This window comes from Gossypium raimondii, chromosome 8, assembly GCF_025698545.1.
Source record: "Gossypium raimondii isolate GPD5lz chromosome 8, ASM2569854v1, whole genome shotgun sequence".
NCBI classification, from domain to species: domain Eukaryota; kingdom Viridiplantae; phylum Streptophyta; class Magnoliopsida; order Malvales; family Malvaceae; genus Gossypium; species Gossypium raimondii.
Window position 1 is genome coordinate 15898118 of NC_068572.1, and position 23781 is coordinate 15921898.

General features: G+C 31.1%; 1 protein-coding gene across 1 annotated transcript; it reads right to left on the minus strand.

Annotated features, from left to right (window-relative positions):
- Window positions 1–9641: 9641 nt before the first annotated feature.
- Window positions 9642–13649, minus strand: LOC105790913 (organic cation/carnitine transporter 7; the record flags this gene model as incomplete). Its single annotated transcript, XM_012618720.2, has 6 exons — window positions 9642–10085; window positions 10183–10385; window positions 10469–10985; window positions 12585–12822; window positions 13043–13314; window positions 13416–13649. Coding segments are annotated over 6 exons (1683 nt in total), but the record flags the coding sequence as incomplete, so codon positions are not given.
- Window positions 13650–23781: the final 10132 nt, after the last annotated feature.

The window sequence follows — 23781 nt, forward strand, 5'->3', positions numbered from 1 at the left end:
TGAGTTATATGTACAATTTACGTCGCCAACTGATGTACTTCCGTCCAGTGTTTGAGATGTATACATGACCCCGAGATGTATACACGACCCCTGGCCGAGACTCGGTTAGCGGGTTACAAAATACGGAACAACCCATGTTCGATAGTGGTGTCGAATGCACATCCCCACCAAGACACTCTGTCGGTGGATGGGACATTACGTCGGTGGCACGACGTTTGACGCTGGAAATACGAGCTGGGGAACTGTATCAAGTTCTAGTGGATGGCAATCTACATTCAATTAGGGACGTTATCAAATGCCCAGAAGAAGGGATGACGTACTACCTACAACATCAACCGGGGAGGGGACGTCGTACGCTGCAGATGATCGTGAGTTAGAAGATGAGTCCGATGTGGATCCACCTCGAGAGCCCGGGCCGGATGGTGCAGAGGTGGGATTATTTTCTGAACCGGAGCCTATTCTAACAGAAGGTGAAGATGGTGATAGGAGTGCAGATGATGAAGAAAATCCACGATTCAGAGCATACTCACATTCAGCCCACATGCATAATGTTGATTTGTCAGCAGACGATGCGTTAGAGTTTCCAGATCTACCACACCGGTTGCACGATCGTACAAGTTCGGGGGTAGATCTCGGTGAGCTTGAAGTTGGTAATCAGTTTACCAATAAGGATAGTGTACACTTGCAGAATAGGACTTGTGACTGTGGGAAGTTCGATGCACTTCATTATCCATACGCTCATGTTGTTGCAGCCTGTCAGAAACTCCGCCTGGATCCGCTGAGTTATGTAGACGATGTGTACAAATTAGAAAACATGTACCACGTATGGAGACACGTTTTCCCACCGGTCCCAGATGAACATAAGTGGCCGCCCGTATGTCTTACTCCTTTTAAGCTGTTACCGGATAGAGAATTGCGTCGCAAGCCGAAGGGTCGACCTTGCTTCACTAGAATACGGAACAATATGGATATCCGAGAAACAGCCAATCAACAGAAGTTGTGCGGATGGTGTAGGAACCCAGGCCATACAAGTCGATCATGCCCTAATCGTAATAGTTGAATGTAATTTTAGATGCAATTACATTTTATTCAATTACTATTTGATAATTGTATTAATTGTTAGTAAAATTATCAAATTGCTACAATTTCTTAAATGTTAGTACCAGTCGAAACATTTTACGAAATCCAATATAACTTGTAAAAGCTGTAAAATTATTATGCCCAAAAACTTTTGTTAATTAAAATGGGTTTTAATTAAATTAGTTTAGGTTAGGGTTTTTAATTAAAATGGGTTAGGGTTAGGGTTTTAATTAAATTAGGTTAGAGTTTAGGGTTTTAATTAAATTAAACTAGGGTTAGGGTTTTTATTAAAATGGGTTAGGGTTAGGGTTTTGATTAAATTAAATTAGGCTTAGGGTTTTAATTAAATTAAATTAGGGTTAGGGTTTTAATTAAATTAAACTAGGGTTAGGTTTTTAATTAAAATGGGTTAGGTTAGGGTTAGGGTTAGGTTTTTAATTAAATTAAATTAGGTTAGGGTTTTAATTAAATTAAATTAGGGTTAGGGTTTTAAATTAAAATGGGTTAGGGTTAGGTTAGGATTTTTAATTAAATTAAATTAGGTTAGGTTTTAATTAAATCAAATTAGGGTTAGGGTTTTAATTAAATTAAATTAAGGTTAGGTTTTTAATTAAATTAAATTAGGGTTAGGGTTTTAATTAAAATAGGTTAGGTTAGGTTTTTAATTAAATTAAATTAGGGTTAGGGTTTTTAATTAAATTAAATTAGGTTTGGGTTTTAATTAAATTAAATTAGGTTAGGTTTTTAATCAAATAATATCAAAATAACTTGGAAAAATTTCTATGTGTATTACATCGTCATAAACTTGTATTTCATTACATCAAATGATAAATTTTAATACGGTAATCAATGTCTATGACCGGGGGATTCGGTTCCACATGGCGGCCGTCGACGGTTACGCGCTGGATTCCTCCTTCCTCTAGCTTCCGGATCCTCGTATGGTGTCCATTGAAACTACATGAACATGATAGAAATATTACTTATATACATAATACTAAATACTAAATACTAAATACTAAATATCAATCCACTAGCGAATGTATGGAAATATCTATTTGCAATAATACTTACTTCTGCTTCCGACCGTTGCTCCAATAGAAGCCGTATATCTTCGAGTTCATACGGTAATCCACGATAACTTGCCGGATGGTTCCACCTATTAAATAAATTTTTAGCATACTTTTGTTCTTACAAAATCTACATAACAATTTCAAAATGTAATATAAAATTTACCTCGTTACGAGTGGGAATGTATATGGGTGGTTCACTCGAGGACGTAGAAATGGAAAGCGAAACTGTGCCCATGATTGCAGTAGTGACAGGCAACCTCCGATTTTTACTCTCCTCGGTTTGGTCGCCCCGCACATCTCCTGATATAATGTTGCCAAGACGGCAGACCCCCAACTTAATTCACTGGCTGCTCTAAAATCAACGAGTTTTAGCAGCCACCTTAATGTACACGGCTCCGTGACGTGTCGGCCATCAGATAGCCTCCAATTATTTGAAGAATGTATGATCGAGCATATCGGATTCTTTCAATTTTGGTTGAATTTTCATTCAGATCGAGGAAGGTGGCACGTAACCAGCCCATCTCCACCTTACCTCCATCCATTTTATCCAGAACAGCGCCCAAATGCTCGTAGCACACCGCCTCCCAATTGCTAGATTGGGCAGACCCGATGACTGGGTGCCCGTCCACCGGCAATCCCAAATGCAGATGGACATCTTCCAGAGTGATAGTGCACTCTACACATGGAAGATGAAATGTGTGCGTCTCGGGTCTCCACCTCTCGATTAACGCACTGATCAGTTTCGGCTCCAACTTGCATCCCCGGTCTACCGTCGCCACGTGCCAAAATCCCGCTTCCCGCAGGTAGTTCTCTACTAATGGTGATGGAGGACCATGCATATTCCGAATATTGCATTCCAATACCCGATCTTTAGACTTTATAACAAAAAATAAATTAATAATTATCTAAAAATACATAAATAAAAATATCTTAAATAAAATTTAAAATTTAAATTTAATACTTACCATTTTCATTTGCTCCACCGATATGTGATTCCTATCAAGACGAATCAATTATCCGGCCATTGTTGAAAATATTAAAATTTAAAATTATTTTAAAAAAATAAAAATATTTAAAATTTTCTTAAAAAAATGAAATTGAATGGAAAAGGAAATTAAATATGGATTTGAGAGATTTTTTGAAGGAAATTGAGAGGATTTTGGAAAGAATTTGAGAGTTTAAGAGAATTTTGAAAGGAAATTGAGAGAATTTTGGAAGGAAATTGAGAGAATATTTGTTTGTGAAAAAATAAGGGGTAGGGGGTTTTATAGTAAAAAAAATTGTGACCGTTGGGGGAGGCAACGGTCAAATTTTTGACCGTTGGGCCACTGTTCACGCGCGCGTGTTATCGCGTCCATGTCAGCGCGACCTGCTGACGTGGACGCGATGATCTGTCACGTACCCTGACATCGCTCTTACGTGACAGCGATTTCGTAGAATTGGCCTATTCCGATAAATAATTAAAAAAGTGGCCCATTTCGATAAATTTTAAAAAAAAAAGATTTTTTTTTGGTAAAAAGGCGGAAATATTTACTTGAAAAGTATCTTTAAAGGATCTTGTTGGGCAGACAATTGCTGCTCCCTCCTTTTCATTCTTTTCTTATTTTATATTAGATGTTGTTGCTTCCCATTAAAACCCTAGAGCAGCTCAAGTTAGTTCGTGTTATCACCTGGGTTTTAGTGGGAAGCTAGCATCTGATATACAATAAGAAAAGAATGAAAAAGAGGGCATTAATGAAACAAAAAGGAAAAAAAGTACGTACCATGGGTGAAGAAAGGAGCAGCAATTGTGTACCCAACAAGCTCCTTATTGATACTTGCAGTTTCAAGTAAATATTTCCAAACTATATCATAGTCCCGTGGGAATTAATTTTAAGTAGTGAAATAAGTGCGCGTGTATGTTGTAACAGAAAAAACAAACGCTGCTGCTCCCTTAGAAAGAAGATCAACAGGGTCCTTTTTATTCTTTTTGTCATTCGTAGCTGCAGTGGCGTAGCCCTCTGAAAAAAAGAAGATCAAATTACAGTGAGATTCGTAGCGGTAGCTGCCGCTGCTTCTGCTTCGTTGATTTGCAAATCTATTCATTAAAAAAATCAAATTTTGAATCCGAAGAAACAAAGAAGCTTTGATACGCACAAAAGACTTGTGTAAGCAAGGGAAGGATTAAAGAAACAGCGCAAAGGGCAAGTGAATGTGATGAAAGAAGAAGAAAGGGTAAAAGTTTCGGGAACTCTATCAGACTGAAGGGTAATGATGACTGTTTTGCTGTAATGAGTCTCGGAAATGGTATTACACGGTTAAAATCTGCAGAGTAAATGGAGTGACTGGGCATAGGTTTTATTGGAGGTGGGCTTGGGTTCTTAGGTTGGTGTCCTTGTTGGGCTTTTAGGTGAATTTTGGCTTTAGCCTAGACTTGTTTTACATTAGCTGCTTTTTATACTGGCCAGGCCCATTTTATTTATAAAAGTCCCAGGTCTTTACTTGTGTATGTGCAAAAAGCTAAAAGGATTGAATTAATTAAAGTAATGAAATTCAAGGTATTTTTTAATATTTCGATTAATAATTTAAAAAATAACATATATGGTAATCTCATATGAAATTAAAAATCTTACAATAGAAGCAAAATAAATTAGGTTGTCTTGACTAAGCTTATGTAAGGCTAAAAAAATTCCAAAATTAACTCGGATCGAGGTATTTGGACGATTTATGAAATGTAAGTTTAAAATTGCGTTATTTAAAATCGAATTAAATTTGCTTTTTATTTAATATATAATTAATTTTAATTTTTATGATATAAAATAAATATTTTATATTCAAAATAATTTAGAAGTTCTTGAAAATTTGTTTTTGTTAGAAATATTTATGAAAAAGCCTTTAAATTTTGTCAAATTATATTCAAAAGACATAAAACAAAACTCATTTTATAAAAAAATAAGTATAAAACTCAAAATAAAAAATTAATAGGAAAAACCGAGAATCGAACCAAATTATGATGGACGGTTAAAAAAATCTAAAAAAAAACCTGATCGAACCAAACTAATATCACTCCTACCGCACTTAGGAGGCATATCAACTATACTATAGCATTTAAAAGAAAACAAACATACAAATGAGTGAGAAGTGGCAAGTGACCCAAGGCAAATTTCTGCAAAATAAAACATTTAAAAGATGGCAATGTGCTTTCGCTCCTACCCAAAATTAGCAATTCAAACATGGGTATCTTAGTCCAATGCTTCAAAAATCTCAATTTTACTTTTAAAACCAAATTTTCGTTTTAATTTTCAAAATTTTGAAAACCTGATAGTTAATAAACTCCAGCAAATCTTGTTTTTGCTAACTAAAGATATTATGAACCTCTAACTTAGTCGGGTTTAATGATCTAAATTGAGCATTGCACTTTTCAATTATGCGTCTACTAGCCATCGTCTGATTAGGATCGCTCAGCTAATTTGAATGCACCCAATCATATATGAATAGAATATATCTTGATTTTAATTGAAAACATGATCGATTGAGGCACAAACATGTTAAACATGAATCAAATAGAACTTACTGACTTAACATGATCATATTAGAAAATAGAATTTAAAATATCATTGTTGATGTCAAAAATAATAAACATATAACAAACATAAGTAAATTAAATAACAAGAGGAAAGAGTAAACTCTAATTCAGTTCAGCAACCTTTCGGATCTTTTCTGACTGATGTGTTTCTCTATTCTGCTCAATACTCCTTTTGCTAAGAGTTTCCTAAGGTGGCCGACCAAAGGAAGGTCTTGAAAAAGTCTTTGTTGGTTAAAGAATGGAAGGGAGATGGACAAGTATACAAAGGAAAAGAATAGGGAAATGGAAGAGAGAATGATGAATGAGAGAATGAATGAAAGATGAGTGTTAAGGGATTAAGGGATGAGGGATGAAAAGTGATTTGAGAAGTGGAAAGGTATGTGGTATTTATAGGTGAATGCAAGGGTAGAATTTGTTAAAAATAGAATTCAAAATCCCTCTATTTTCTCTCATACATGGCCGACCACAAATTATGGAAAAGGGGTTGACTTGGTTGGTTGTTTTGAATTCAAAACAATGCTATTAATAGTCATAAGGTGGACGGTTTCAAAGGGTAAACTTGTGTGCTAATTTCTAACATCTTTCCAACTGCAAGGACCTTCAACAAAATATCTCAAAGCTTACTTTTTGGACAGCCATTTGCTTGTGCCGAAATTGGCCTTTAATTCCTCCTTGTTGGACGGTTTCTCAATTCAATAATTAATCAGACATGTCTATCTTTTAGCACATCTTTTACTGGGTCAAATTAACACATTTATGACCCAGTTTTGCATGATCTTGCCATCCAAATAAAGTGGATGTGTACATGTCCATACATCATTTATGTTAATCACATCTTTCAGGGTCCTCCTGCATAGTAAAAATTCACATATTAATATTTAACATAAAAATAATATAAATTATGTACAAAAATCATGAAATTAAGCATAATTTCACATACTTTATAAATTCATGTCCAATATTAATAATTAAGTAAAATTCACTTATTTTAATAATAATTACTCAAGATTAACATATTTATTAAGTCAAAAGGTGATAAAATATATAGAAAAACCCTATATAATTTCGAGTTTACACATATAAAATATTATATTTTTCAATATTATTAAACACGCATATTTAATTATTTATATTTAGTCATATAATAAATTATTAATATAATTTATTATTTTAATAAAGTATTTAATATTTCATTTTATTTTAATAATAAATTTTTAAAATAATAATTTTAACTAATATTCTTCACATATTATTGAAAATATTCAATATTAATATTTTAGTAATAAATATTTATTTCAATTATAAATATATTAATAATAAATGTTTTGTAGTATAAAAGTTAAAATATGTCATAAGTAGGAGTGAGCATTCGATCGAATCGAATCGAATCGAATCAAAAATTTTCGAGTTAATCGAGTTTTCGAATCTCATTTTATCATCCTAACTTTATTTGAAGTTTTCTCGAATCGAGTCGAGTGAGATGGAATTCGAATCGAATCGAATCGAATATATTTGTTCGAGTTAAATTTTTAAAAAATAATTTTGGGTCCTTATAACCGTTGTCACCCATCGTAATAAAATTTGTCTACCTTAATCAAATTTTTATTAACTTTCATCACCTCATAATTTATTTATTAATTTTTATATCTTGATTAGTTTATTTGCTTGCTTAGTTGTTTCAATTATCTTGATTCTTGTCACTATGTATTTTGGAATTAAAAATATATTAAATGTAAAAATATGATTTTTAATAAAAGTTATTTCAAAAATAAAATGTGAAATTGATACCAATATAAAATTTTAACACGAATATTTTATGGCATAATTAATAATTCAATTTTAATATAAATATTCAATATGACTAAACAATTCAATAATATAAATAATATAAAATGTGAAATTTAATTTAATAATATAAATAGTAAATATAAATAAAATTGTTACTATTTATGTTTATTGATTTTTTTGGATAATTTTGATTTTTTATTTGAGTATAAAGAGTGAGAAGTAAATGTTTAGGGGGAAAATAAAAAGTTTTGGGGAATAAAAGTTTGAGGGAAAGTAAATAGGGGGAGGAAAATTTTGGAGGGAAAATATTAAAAAAAATTGGAGGGGGGAGGGTTTGGGATAGATGGGAGGTGGGAGGTGGGATGGAAAGGGAATAAAAGTTTTAGGGGAAAATTGGGAAGGAATAAAAATTTTGAGAGAAAATAAAAGGTTTTGAGGGTTTTTAGGAGTAAAATTTTGAGAAAAAGTAAATGGGAGAGTAAAATTTTGGTGGGAAATGGATTTTGGGTAGATTGGGGGGTTGGGAGGGGAGGAGAGTAAAAGTTCTAGGGGGAAAGTGGGAAGGAGTAAAATTTTTGAGGGAAAAGTAAAAAGGTTTGGGAGTTTAGGGTAAAACTGTCAAATATTATAGTTTGATATTCGAATTATTTGAATTATTCGAGTTTTTCGAATTCGAAAACTTAACTCAATTCGAACTCGAAATTCGAAAAAAAAAATTCGAGTTGATTCAAATAACTCGATTAACTCGAATAACTCGATTCGTTTAACTCAAAATTCGAATTTTTTTTCGATTTTTTCGAGTCGAATCGAGTTTTGCTCACCCCTAGTCATAAGTCTATATACTCTTCACTAATTTTCAATTTAGTTTCTATACTTTTATTTTCAAGAATTTAGTCCTACTTTTCATATTTAAAAATCAAGTCCAATTGTTGGCATTGTTAAATTGTTTTTTGTCAAATTTGTTAATGTCACATTTTTAAATAAAAAATACTCACTTGGTAATCATGTAACTTAAAAATAACGTTGTAATGAACTCCTAATTTAAAATATATATATATATTTTTAATATATGTAAAAATAATATAAAATATAAATTTATAGATATAAAATAAACTTAAATAATGAAAATATAAAAAATCTTAAACGTATGTTTGTTTCATTGAAAACAACTTTTATGAAATATTTTTAAGAAATCATTAAATAACAAAAATATTTTACACAAAATTCATCCAAACACAAAAAATATTACTTTTATAAGAAAGTAAGTCATTTGCTAGAAATCATTTTTAAAAGCTAGTTTCAGTGAAACTAATAGACCCTAACTTAAATTTTTTTACTTAATTCGACTCGATTCAATCGAATACTAACCTATATTCAATTAAATTTTACAATTTATATTTTATAATTCAACTGAATAATTGAACGGATATATCACTGAATCCAGTTTTAAATCATTGTACCGACAAAACATTTTGTGGAGATGCGGAAAAAATCTATGCAATAGTCTTGATTGTATTTATTATGTATGGATTGATCAATGTTATATGTGTTTTTATGTTTTACATCATCATCTCAAACCCGCAAATTGATTAGTATTCTCCTAGTAGCAAGGCTCCTTGGGGAATAGAAACAGCAGTGCTTGCAAGTAGCAAGCCATGGCAATGGTGCTCCCATACAACCATGATACTCCCTCAACAATTTTAGAATAAATCAAATATATATCAATTTCGAAAATAAATAAATTGATTTCTCTGAATAAAAAAAATTTAAAATGTTTTTTAAAAATTTAAAATAATTTTTAAAAATTCAAAATGTTTATAAAAATAAAAATAATAATTTTAAAAAATTATAAAAATAAAAAATCTAAAGAATATATACAAAATTTAAAAAAAAATCCAAAATAATAATTATAAGGACCTAAACAACTAAATTACAATTTCAAATTTATCATACTAAAATATCTTATTTTATGTTTTATATATTGTAACAAAAATTTATTTTGTCATGCTTAATATAGCATGTGACACACAATTACACAAACATTTCACTCTCTTTGTAACCTCTGTAGCTAACATCCATACAAGCTGGAAGTTTTCTTCAACTTTCACAGGCCAATTGCAATAAGCAAGTACTTCACATTTACGTAATAGAAGAAACTATTTTAATTATGACAATGACTGGTATGTTTTTACAAAATGATCCCAGCACCCCATTGCATTTTCTAAGAAAATTAAGTCTACATAATATCCCCACCCTACAATTCAAACTATAACTACAGGTAGGGGACCACTTATTTCCCTTAAAAGACAAATTCCGGATGGCACACAATTTGCCATTTGTCTTTAGAAGCTAACTACTTCTTATCAACTAGTATCACTAAGCTCCCGTCCCTTGGTATCATAGGGGAAGAGTTGGATACAAACTATCGACACAACTATAGCGACCAAAAATAGCGCTACAGCTGCTGTTTGATGACATTCATTCACCAATCCCACTGCAACAAGAGGACATACCATACCACCAATTCTTCCTATAGCACTTGCAACTCCCGCACCTGTTGTCCGCACCGAGGTTGGATATAACTACACAAAACCAATTTTCATATATTGACAACAACAGCTTTAGTGGTATAGCAATTACAGACTCACTGAAATTTATATAAATATGAAGTAGGCTTACCTCAGGGGAATATATAGAGGCAACTGTAAAGGTTCCCATGGCATTCATGCGAGCTCCAAATAATAAGCAAGTAGTTAACACAGCAGGCTGCTGGATTAGCAGTGGTGTGAGGAAAATAAATGCTAAGCCGAACATAATTGCCATCGAATGCTTGCGGCCAACCCTATCAACCAATATTGCTGACAGAAGAAGCCCAGGTAGCTCTGCAGCATAAACCAAGTTTAATTTTTTTTTTAAGAAAAAGAAGGAAGAGCATAAAGAAGGAAGTGAGAATGAGACATAATACCTGCCATACTGGTGATGAATGCATTTAGGTAGAGACCATCATCCTGGGGATTTATATTGCTTTGGAGAGATGGGAAACATGTACTTTGTCCACTACTTAGCTTAGAGGTAAGCAATATGATACCATAATATGAAAATGAATCTCCAAAGAATAATACCCATAGGAGCAGCGTTGTTCTAATTAATTTTGAAGAGAAAAGCATAAAAAATGATGAGAAGCCTGATTTTGATTGTGTGGTACTTTTACTGAGTGAGGGAAGTAATGGGGCAGTATTTTCTGATGGAGCAGACTCTTCATCCTTGTCATTTGATCTACCAGAAACTAGGACACCAGGAGGAAGCTTTGTTTGGTTCACTGAAGCTATCTTCTCCAAAATTCGAAGTGCATCACTTGTGTTACCTTTCATGCATAGGTATCTCGGAGACTCAGGTGCAACACCATACAAAATAAGCAAAGCAAAAGATGGGACAGCCGAAAATGCAAGTACCCACCTCCAGTTTAATCTGGGCATGACAATCTGCAATAGAAAGGACACGAAATCAATTTAACACTCTGAAGATATAACTTGTGTCAACAATTCTTCCCATTGCATGAATAAGAAAATTCACATTTCTCAAATGTCCATAGTCCATAGCTCCTTGAACGTAAACTCAAACTTAACAGTGAAGTTTGATCAGCTAGCCACAAGACTTTAAGTTCAATATCCAAGAAATTTTCAATTCTCAGATAAGTTCCATATTCTATGAATATAAAATCCATATCTTTCAAACGTCCTTAGCTCCTTGAATTTAAATTTCAAACTTAACAGTGAAGTTTGAGCAGCTAGCCAGCAACACTTAAGTTCAATATCCAAGAAGTTTTCAATTCTCAGATAAGTTTCTACGTTTACAGAGCTGATGAGGTATTATGACAGTAAATAACACTTTAGCATCTAAAAGTACTGGACCAAGTAAACAAAGAGGAAAGGAATTTACCAAATTAACCAAAGAGATGAGTGCCTCTTACTTTCAGTTAAGAAGCCTTTGTCTGCAAAATCTAAAGAGAGGACAAGGTAAAGAATGTAATCTTTGCCAAGACACAACCCTTCTAAGACAAAGAACAATCCATTATGAGAGATCTCTTGCACAGAGATGGGCTCGCTTGCCCTTGAACATCCTGTTTCTTGATAACAAATTCTTCTGATAACTAATAATAATTGTTTTCATTAAATTTTGGTGGCTAGATAGCACATGCTACCAGAATTGCAACTTTGTAGTTAGGTAGTTGAAAATATAGGTCAAGTATTTAAGAGGAAAATAGGAGAAAATCAAGAGACATAGTATGCCACCACCATGGGTCAAAGAATATAAAAGTGTCATGCATGGCACCTTTTCTGGTTCACAAAGGCAGCGCCTAACCAGGTATGAAATTAGGCCAAAAGTACAAAAGGAAGAAAAAAGAACAGGAAAGTCGCTGTGCGGAAACTAAACCATTCAGAGGTGAGAAGAAATAATTTCAAAAGGGAAGCTATAAACATTTTTTATCAAAGCATGTTCGATGGAAAGTAATGTCTTGGGCAAGGTGCTTTTCTCTTGAATGTCATAACTGGAAAACCTTAAAACCAGCACTTAAGTCTCAACGGTTAAAAGATGTTATGAGATTGTAAGTTGATATTAATCAAGATTAAACAGATCTTGAATGGCTAAAAGGTTCGAGTTAAAACATTTTCTCCGATTGTAAGCAGAGCTGAACTGTCCTTTGTTTTCTTCTCCCGGTTATTTAAAGGACACAAAGAAGTCAAAAACCAAAAGGAAGCTTATGTTCGGATTGCTTTTTATGTGCTTGATTATGGTGCTGCAAAGTACTTCGCTTAATTTGGACCATAATTTAGTGTCTAGGTTTGTGGCTGCACATCTTGGCAGCACTGTTAGTTGGTGAAGAGAAAAGAAGTTAACATCTAAGGCCTATATTTTCATGACCCTTTTCTTGTACTTGTTTCAGTTTAAAAATATGTGAGTTTCGAGCTCTGAGCCTCCATAAGGAAAAGAGATAAAATAAAAAATCTGTAGTTTTAGGTGCAGGGAGAAGAGGCTATGGTAAAGATAGCCTTAAATTGTGATATAGGAAATATACATACCCATGCAAGAGTAGCCTCAAAAATTGATCCAAATGTCCAGAAAGTAGAAAACACTACCATCCACATGCCTCTATTAGAAGCTGGAATAAACTCTAGAAACCAGGATAAGAATACAGATGAGCCACCAAGGCCAAAACCAACCAAACCTCGAAGAAGAACAAGCGTTAAATAGTTTGGAGAGAATGTGCTCAGTAATCCAGCTCCAAAAGTTACCATAGATATAGTAAGAAAACCTTTCCTGATAGAAGCAAAATTAAAAATAACAGTTCAGAAGACTAAACCACAAACCAAAAGTCAATCCACAACCATGCCTTGTGAAAAGAAATTGAAACTAGATCTGAAGGGCATAATTAAGAAGGAACAATTTACGATCAGCATAGACTGCTTAATTTACTAAAAAAAGGAATAATAAAAGAAAATTAAAAAAGAAAAAAGAAAAAGGAAAGGAATGAACATGCCTCCTCCCGTAGTTATCTGATAAAAGGCCCCATGTATTGGCTCCGAGAAGCATCCCAGCAAAGACGATGGTACTTAAAAGGCTCTCCTGACCAGAGGAAAGTTGCCACTCAGATTTAACAGCTTGTCCTATAAAGGAAAGAATCATAATCTCCATGGCTTCAGCAAACCAACCAAGACCAGCGTATCCAAGAACAAAGCCCTGGAATTTCCCAAACCCCACAGTTTCAAGGGCTTCATCCAACGTATATAAACCAGCCGCTTTATAATCCATCTAAACAAATCAACAAATCAAGCAGTTATAAGCAATGAAACAGGACTCAAACACTCATCTGCTAGCAATAGCAGTAACAAGTCAAAGTTAGTAGTTCTAACTTGTCCGTGGAATTGCTGTTTGCCAGTTCCGATATCTGAAAATACAGCCTCGAAGAAATTAGCTTGTAAAAGCAGAGAAGAGAGATATACAGTAGTGGATTGCTTCTTGTTTAAATCTAATACACAATCACCACCACCACTTAAAGGCTTTCTTGTACGATGAGCGTAATTAATAATTATAAAAGCGATAAATGAAATAAAGAGGATGTGGGACAGGTGGACGGCTGCGTCTAATCAGAGTTTTGTCACTTACGAAACCATTTCAGTCTGCAAAATCAAATTTAGGGACACGAAGGGGCGCGTGGAAAACATTAGGCAATCATGGGAGTAGGAAAGAGACGTTTGGTCAGTGCTACGTGGCTTCTCTAGGATGGTTGGAAATATTAGAGGTCGGAAATCACGGATTTTATTTGGATGGTGATCAAGTCATTTTCATCCAAACAAAATTTGGGTTGTCTTTTCTTCCTTTTTTTTAAATATCATCAGAGTTCCTACATGACACCTGTTTTTCCCTTATTTATCACTTTTTCGCTTTCAATGATTTTGCTTAATTTTCCCTCATTTTGATTTTCTTTTTAATTTTATCGTTATCCATTTCAATTTTTTTATTTATTTTTCAATGATTATTAACGTACGAGTTGCATTAATTTTATGCTTCATATTACTAACCAATCAACACAAGGATGGTTAAACTACCATGATCCAAGCAATAAAAAGGTTTCTTCAACTACTTCAATCTCTGCACTAGTTAGACCAATCAAAAAGTTTTGTGGTTAAATACATCTTAAGAGAGACTAATCGCTTTGCTAATAGAATTGTCAAGATGATCTCTGCCAGTTAATGTGTTGACAATAACTCTGGTGAAATTATTAGAAGTCATTGATAGTAATAAAGCTAATAGTGTTTTTGATATTGTAAACCTTGCTTCAGTTCTTTTTTTATTAATAGTTAAATTATATTTTATCTTTATTTAACTAATACACATTAAATTAAAAAGTAAATTATTTTCTTTTGTTAAAAATTCATCCAATTCTACTCTTAAAAACTAAAAAATGAGATATACATGGCATTTACATTTATTCAAATTTTTCCAATCTTTACCAATAGAAATAGATGGTTTTTTTAATAAAAAAGATTAAATTACTTTTTTTTATCTGATTAATTTACCCAAGATAAAACATAAATTTACTCTTACTATAACAACCCATACGAATTGGAATAAACATCAACAAATTGAAGCCACCCGCCTGAACATCATCAAGCTCCACATATATCTCTACTTCAACCTTGTGAATTGAGGAACATGTGTCTAACAACATTTCAACATCATTATCACCAATATATCGCCTCTCGGATTCGTTAGCTCCGATTTTCTTCTAACTTTTACCATCACTCATCCAATTTTATATTCTTCTAAACAAGTAAATTCAAATATGACATTAATTTTAGTATCACAAAAAATTCCTCCCTTCTGATAAATAAATAACCATAAAAACTCATGCACGCCTATTCACAACAACTAACGGGTATTTGAAATAAGGACAAACTACAATAATACTCACTCAGCTATTTAGTTTATTTTATTTTGGGCACCCAACCATTAAGATTTTCATTTTAGTCACTCAATTTTTCGAAATTTGATATTTTATTCAGTCTTGGCATTAATTTAGTAACAGAAGTTTAACGTGAGCTCTTTTATTGTCCTAATAACTAATTTAGTCATCTAATGTTTAGACATTCTATCAATTTGATCCTACATCTAAAAAAATTTAACAAATTTAACCGGTTGTTACGTGCTGCACCAAGCAAGAAGGAGAAAGAATGCGATAAGAATTAGGTGAATGTGCCACGGGCCTAGACCTTCCGTCTCGCAATCCGTGCAGCCTTAAGCGATTTTTCGCTTCAAATGCACCTAAGTCAATCTAGCTCTCAAAAGATGAGAATTCTCCCAAAAATTCTCTAAGGCACCGAAAAATATAGCGGAAGCAACTCGAAACGAAAAGAGCAACAAGAGAGTTGAAAAGCCACAAGAAAACAATGCACACCAAGTATTTGAGTAAATGCTCTCAGTATATTCTTAACTCAAGAATAACTAAATACAATGGGTTGATACAAATGAAGGGGAAGACCTCTATTTATAGTTGAGTTCCCCAAAAATCAAAGGTACAGATTGAGTAACATTAATGGTCAAGCTTAGATCCTATCTACAATTGAGAAGGGATTGAAGCTCTATACAATCTTATCCCTTTAAGATTTACCCTGGTAATTCTAGTTTGACTGGAGTGTTTCACTAGGCCACGAAGGTTTCAAGTAGATGGGGTTTTCCATGGATTCCACGAGTCGGGTTAGTTTAAACGGGTCAAATGAGCCCCATTTAATCAATAATGGTCACGGGCTTTGATCCGTGACCCGTGAAAAATGCACATGGTTGGAAAGATTTATCGATAACAACATCTTTCAGTGTTATTGTAGCTTTGTCGCATAAGAGATGAAATGTATGGATCTCGGGTTTCTATTGTTTAATCAAAACAAAAACAAATGTCGGCATGAAAGTAAAATTCTCAATTTGAATAATGTAACCAACACCTCTTAAGTGATGAATGATTCTATCCTTAAGCCATTCTATTTTCAAATTATTGTGAGATCGAGCCACTATTGAGTACTCTAATGTTGTTCCATTTTGAGCAACATGTCTTTCTTTTGATCTCAATAAGAAGGCATCCATTAGTGTATGCTTTGGAATTTGAGTATAAAAAATATTGGGTTTTCAGTATAGTAAAAAATACAGAGGAATGTTTGGGGTTTTTTTATGAAAAACAAACAAACGAGATGGACTATTTATAGGTTTTAGGAGTAGGATTCTATTAAGGTTTTTAGTAGGACCTCGACACCCATGAATAGCGAGGTTAATTTAAATTTTCGAGATATTTTCCTTCTCAAAAAATTCATTTATAGAGTAGGGCTTATGTTTTTAAATATTTTCTATAATTTTAATACTAGTGAGTATTGAGATCTATTTAAATATTATCTATCCATAAACAAATACAAACTAGAGTTTTAAAAATTTACAGTGTGTCAAATTGTTACTAGTGATTCCATAATTAGGGTTAAAAACTTAGTGACATAAGACATATAATGGAACTCCACAAATAACTTTTTTGGAAAATGAGTTCCTACAAACTTATTTTGGCACATTTTTTATTCAAATATAAGAAAACCTAAAGAGTAATTTAGATTTTGTAAAAATATTGTTGGAAAAATTGTATTTTTTTTTGAACTTTGAGGCATATTCTCGATTAGTAAAGGTGGAGAGTTGAATCATAAAATTATGGTTTTATATTCTATTCCATGAGACATTTGCAACGGTATATCATATGCTCAAAATGGTTGAGTGGTAAATGAGAAATTGATGCTCAAAGTAACCTACTTGTGAATATTTATTGAGGAAAAGAAAAACTTAGATCCCACATTGGTTAAATACCAAGTGTGAAATGTATATATGTATATATATATATATATATATATATATATGAGAACCCACTTAAAAAGTGATTGAATGACTAAGCTTAAAACCTTGTCTTGAGCATAGCGGGTGCAAATTCAAACTCATCAGGGTTGGGGGTGCACTTGAATGACATGTGCAACGTGAAATGTTTGAACCGATTAAGTCCAGAATGGACTTGTGAATATTTTAGCCCAACACAAAAGTTATTTTTTATCAGCAAACATACAAAATATGTTTTTAAAAGGACATTTATCTTGATTTTATTTAATTCCAATAAATTTGATTTGATTTTAATCAAATTGATTTAATGGATCCTTTAATGGCAGATTTTGTATATTTATTTATGGAAAATTTTCAAAATTCCACCATATGAATGCCTATAAAAGCTTAAAAGAATTCTGACGAATTTTTTACACTCACATTCTCACCGAGTTTATTTTGCTCTCCAAAATTCTTCTCTTTTTCCTCTCCATATTTTTCAACATTTTGGTGATAAAAGAAGACAAGATTTGTTCGTTGATCCCTGCAGAAGTGCTACTGCTTCGATCATCTTGTTGTTGTATTCTGGGAAACAGTTGGCCAACTTTTCTCCAAGTACCATAGGAGCGGCCGAATCTGTCTCGAGGAAACTGTGTAAAACAAGCCTCAACATTTAGTAAAACTTATTTCTTTTATTCGATTTCTGATTTTCATAATCTTATTTATTGGTTTTTCCTATATGATATTTTAAATATAAATTATTTAATTTAATTTATATAAATATTTGTTTATTTATATTTATATTTGTTCGTTAACATGTTTTGCCCAACACATACAAATTTAAGATTTTCTTTTCGATAAAATGCTCAGCTATTTCAACCAAAAATTAACTTTAACTAGTGTGGACTGTGGATCCCTTGTTTCACATAGGAAATTCAACCATGGCTTAAAAACTTGATCCTCAAATATTAAACTATTCTATAAGAAAAAAAATTATCGAAAATGTAGGAAAAAGTAAAATTTCAAAAGGTTAATTAAAACAAATATTTTTAAAGAAAAAGCATCAACTTATTATTAAATTAAGTTACAATTTATTAAGATTAATTTGTGGAATCATTATCTTTTTTTCTCAAAAGATAAAAATACTAAATATAAGAAAATAAATATAGATATTTAGAACAATCTCATTATATATTCTAACCATATTTATTCTTTTTTACACAATGTTTAGAACTACCCATAGCCTCTCCTCAGCACCCTCAAACCCATATATCTTCCTGCAATATCCATGCTAATCGAGGTAAGATTCAATCAACAGAATATATTATATTTTTGTTTGTTCATTTTTGTTTTTATACAGTTACAATAAAAAGTAAAATACATTAATTGGAATTTTGGAAATATTAAAATTTATTAAATTATTCTTTTAAAAATAAAGTAAATATTCGGTTTGAATATAACAAAATAACCATAATATTTGTATTAAAATCAAAATAAATTTAAATAATGAATATTCTTTGTATTAATTAGTACCAAGTGATCAATCAATATTCAAATATGATATATGTAAAGAAATAGATTGAAAAGTGTTAATATTTAAACATTCTATTATACAATGATTGTGTTGGATATAAATTATCTTAAGTTGTATCATGTCTACTATGCTTAAATTTATGATTTACTTTTTATTCTTTTTATTTTATTTAATTTTCTCCTCTATTATCATAATATCATTAGTTAGTCCAAATAATTAGGACTTTTAATGATTTATTCCAACTCATATCATCGAAATAAAACTTATTATTTTAGAATAATGTTTTTTAATAAAATGGTGTTAATAATTTAATGTAAATAACTAAAGATATTAATTATTTTAAACCTAATAAAATGACCAAAACTTAAACATCATCTTTTTTCTTATCTATTTGCCTATATATAGAAGTAGTGTTGATGTTGTTGTCCTTCTTCCACATGTCCACCTTTCTCTCTTTCTTTCTTTTGGGGCAATTTAAAAATGGTGAAATTTTAATTTAGTTGCTTTATTATGCTTAAATTTTATATTTAATCTTTATACTTTAATTTCTAAAATAATTTACTCCTTAAATTTTATAATATTATTAATTAATTCAAATATTTAATATTAATAAATTTTTAATTAAAATATTACGTGATTATATATAATTTTAAATGCCCAAAAGTCTTAGAGAATGACATGTAATTTCCTATTTCCTTTAAGTTTGCGTTGTGTTGCTTTGTTTTATTTATTTTATAAGACAAAGGTCAAGTTTTAATTTTGGTCACTAGACTATGCAGAAATTGTGATTTAATTTATATATTTTAATTTTTACATAATTTAATCCTTTTACTTTTATAATGACACAAGTTAGTCTAAATAGTTACTATTGTTAGCTATTTTATTCAAAATGTTGGTTTTAACTTTTCCGAGAACATTATTCCAACAATTTTTTTATTATTATGACTAATTTAAACGAGTGTTTTTTTTAATTTTAAAGTGTGACACTAGATAATTTAATAAAAGAATTTTAATAGTAATAATCATTAGACCAAAATTTTCAAATTCAAAAACTAGAGAAACTAAATTCTTAAAAGACTTAATATAACATTTGGTACTTGAACTTGACGCGTTTTCCTAATTTGACACAAACTTTTTTTGGCCCAATTTAGCACTTGAACTTGACATTTTTTTCTAATTTGGTACCTAAATTTATTAAATGTTGTACAAATTACGCAAAAACTAACGGTGTTAAATTTTTTTGTTATGCTACAAAAATATTGTTAGTATTAGAGGAAATTCATGTTAAAAATAGGTATTGAGCTATGCTTAACAAATTAATATTAAATAAGAAAAAAGATTTTTAAATTCCCAAATTAAAAGAAATTCATTATTTTAAATTAATAAAATAATTAATTAATTAATTAAAACTAAAAATAATTAAACATATAAAATAAAAAATCATATCATTTGTCACATGTCAGTCATACATTGATTATTTTTGCTACCTCATAAAAAGTAACATTGTTAGTATATTAGAGTAATTTGCAAAACGTTTGACAAATACCAAATCGAACAAAAAAATATTAGGTACCAAATTAGGAAAAACAGTCAAGTTCAGGTACCAAATTGGACCCCCAAAAAAGTTTAAATACCAACTTAAGAAAATGTGTCAAGTTTAAGTACCAAAATTTAAGTTTATTATAACGTCATTTTTTAATTTCGAATGTCACACCAACCTCTTTAACAATATATATATATATATATATATATCGTGTTAAAAATTAGACCTGAATTTTGAAATCTAAAAATAGAGGGACTATATTTCTAAAAATAAAAGTATATGGACTAAATTTTAAATTTGTGAAAGAGTATAGGGACCTATGTCACATTTTAACCATTAAAATTTAAATTGACAATGTTAGGGATTAGTTTTGATATCTAACTTTAAAGTTGTTTTTATATGCACAAATTTTATAAAAGGGTCATTTCAACTCTTTATTTTATTTTATTTTATCATTTTAACCTTCAAACTTGTATTTTTGTCAAATAACCCTAACATAGATGGAAAAGTTAATGTTCATTAATTTTGTTGACATGATATACACATGGATTGCAATGTAGATGACATGTTAATATTTAATTAACTTTTAAAATATTTTTATACTTTTTAAAATCATTTTAATGATATTTAATTTAAAAAATTAATTCTTATTTTTTTGAATTTTTAAATTTTAAAAATCAATTAAATGTTGATGTGTCATTCACATGACAATCCATGTGTATGCTATGTCAGTAAAATTAAAAAATGTTAACTTTTCTATCTGTTTTAGGTGATTAGATAAAAATAAAAAACAAAACTAACAAAATTTCTTTTATAAAATTGGAGATTCTGATTGATGGTTTTTTTGGTCGATGAATACAGTCCATATGAGGAGGCAGGTACAACTGTTTTTTTTGAAGAATTATAAAAGGGTGCTATCAACTGTATGTATAAAATCATTACCATAAACAATTATAAATTAAAACAATTTAAAATGTAAATTTAGGTTACTTAAATATTGGGGAACCATTGGAAAATAAGGTCTAAAGAAGTCATTTGACTCCTCTAAGGATATAACTTAAAAGCTTTAAACTCCTATATTTAAAGTTTTAGCTTAGATGTAAACATCTGATTTTCCAGTACATCACGCTCTTTCTTCCAAGCATATCATATATATATATATTTATAACAAACCAATTATGCTAATTTACTGTGTACCATCGACCCAATTTATGTTGAATTTTCAGAAGGGTTTTACTTGAATATTATCTTTAGTCTAAATATAATTAATCTTAGACAGTAAAATTGATTAAGATACCTATAAAGAATTTACTATCAATAAATGAAATGAAATATATTGGAATCATCTTCAAATAAGACCATTTTAACCTACATATGGGAAATAATTTGAAATTAATAAATGTAATGAAATAAATTACACACTTTTGCAAGAATAAAGTATAAATGTTAAAATATGATTTAAGTTTTTGTAAATTTAGAATTTAGTTTTTTTTCTTTAGTCTTTTAGTTTTTGAGTTTTCAAAATTTAGTCTAATTGTTAACATTATTAAAATTCATTTGTTAAATTTATTGGTATGACATTTTAAAATTTTTTATAAAAAATACTTACTTGGTAGCCATGTAATAATAAAATTGATGTTATAATGAGTCTAAATTTAACACTTGGATTCACATTTTTAAATTCAAAAAGTATCCAGTAAAGAAACTGGACATATTTTAACCAAAGGAAATGTGAATTAAATGCATTGCAATGAATTCATGAGTTTTACTATTTGCATTAAGATTTTCAAACAATTAGGAGATTAAGCTATAAATTAGGAATCAATATAAATATTAAAGTTACTTTTAGAATCAATTTTAAATGGAAACTAACTTTATTATAATTGGTTATTAAACTTTAAAATAATATAAATAGTATTATAAACTATTTTAAAAGTGTTAATATTTTATATATTTTTAAATTAATATACTCTTCCAAAGTTCAAAATTTTTACAAAACTTTAAAAAAAAATTAATTAATAGATATATGTAATAAATCTATATTGTTCAAGATCTATTTATAATATGTTACAATTTCTTGTTGGAGATTGATTTGGGGAAGCCATGATCGATCTTTTCTGCCAATATCTCTTTTGGTCCGCAAGTCCATTCTTTAAACACACGTGGAGAAACTGGCTTAATGAAGTTGATTGCTTGAAACTGATCCAAGTTGGAGTATGGTTGGGTGGAGGAAAGCGCAACTGTGCATTGCTTCTTACAGCTCCAAGTAACAGGAGCTTTGCGGAGATAAATGATATTGGATGTTCAATCCTCTTTGTTTGAAGATTTTGCAATGAAAACCCCTTTTTTGAGCATGCCTGTGATTCATGGTGGGATCATTTGCAAACTGCGATAACTTGGTGGTGGTGGTAAAGGCATTATGTGGGCCAAGTATGAGACAAGTATTGAAGGTTACCCACAACTTCTTGGTAGAACTTGACGAAGGGATGCTCTGGCAGCTATTGGCGCTGTTGTAACCCTATTTTGTTCTAGTCATGTTGGAATCAAGCTCGAATTATATTTAGACTTTATAAAGTATTATTATTATTTTATAGTTATTAAAATTATTATTTTATTTTTTATTAATATTTATTAAAAAAGAGAATAATGAAAACTGTGATGAAATAAAAAATAAAAAAAATTGGTGATGGCCCACCATGTGCGATTTGCCGCACAAAAGCCAAAATTGGTTTAGAGGGCTATACGAAAGGAAAGGAAAATTGATGTGGGGATGGTTTTTCATTTTTGAGAGTTGAGAAAGTCATGATGGGACGAACGGTAATAAATATTGGCTTGAGGAGCCATTACGGGGGACGGTGGTAAAGCGGGAGAGTAGTGAAAACCATAGAAAATCTAGAGGAGAATTACACAAAAAACAAAAGGCATAGGCACAATCATGGAATAGAAACGGGGAGACTTGAGGAATCGATGCACGGTTAGTATTTATATTTTTAGGGTTGCCATTTATTTGGATGTTCATGAGCATTTAGAGGTGCTAACTGCTAAGTCTTGTACTCCTTCTCATTAACATTCATGGTTTATTGTACTTATGTCATTTATCTTGAGGAGGGAGTTTCTTTGGGAGAAGCTTCTGAAGTGTCGTCTGTTAGGTGGTCAACCCGATCCCTCAATAACTGAATGTATTGTCCTCGTGTTGGGTTTTGTCCTCGTGTTGAGTTTTATCCCTAGCTTCCACAAAGAGCTGTGTACGGTTCACGGAGGGGATGCCTCGATTAGTGGAGATAGATACTTGCAAGACTTGGGAAATGTGTCGGTATAGGGTGCATGAATAACAATAGAGGTACTTAAGTGTACTTCAACCAAAGCTTAAAGGCAACATGTTTGCAAACATGGTACCTCTTGTGCTAAAGTGGTACCTTGGTTGCAAGTAAGGGCCCTATAAGCCTCAAGTTGGTGGTTCGAGTCTCCTCGTGCTTAGGTACCTTTATTATTATTCACATAACCCATATTGACACCTTCCTTGAACCTTGTAAGTACCCCCAACTGAGGCATGCCCCTTCGTGAAGTTTGCACGAGGAGAGAGATGTAACGAGACACTCAATAATTATTCATCATTAAAGAATATCATTTTAGGAATGAAATAATTGTGAATTTTAACGGGTGTTGCAAGAAATTGTTTGGTTTAAAAATAAATAAATTTCATTTGTAACAAAATTGATTTTATGATTTCTTTTAGATATCAAATCTAAAGTCATTATTTCGAAATAGAAGATAATACATGAATAAAACTTGAATTTTGTTTTCA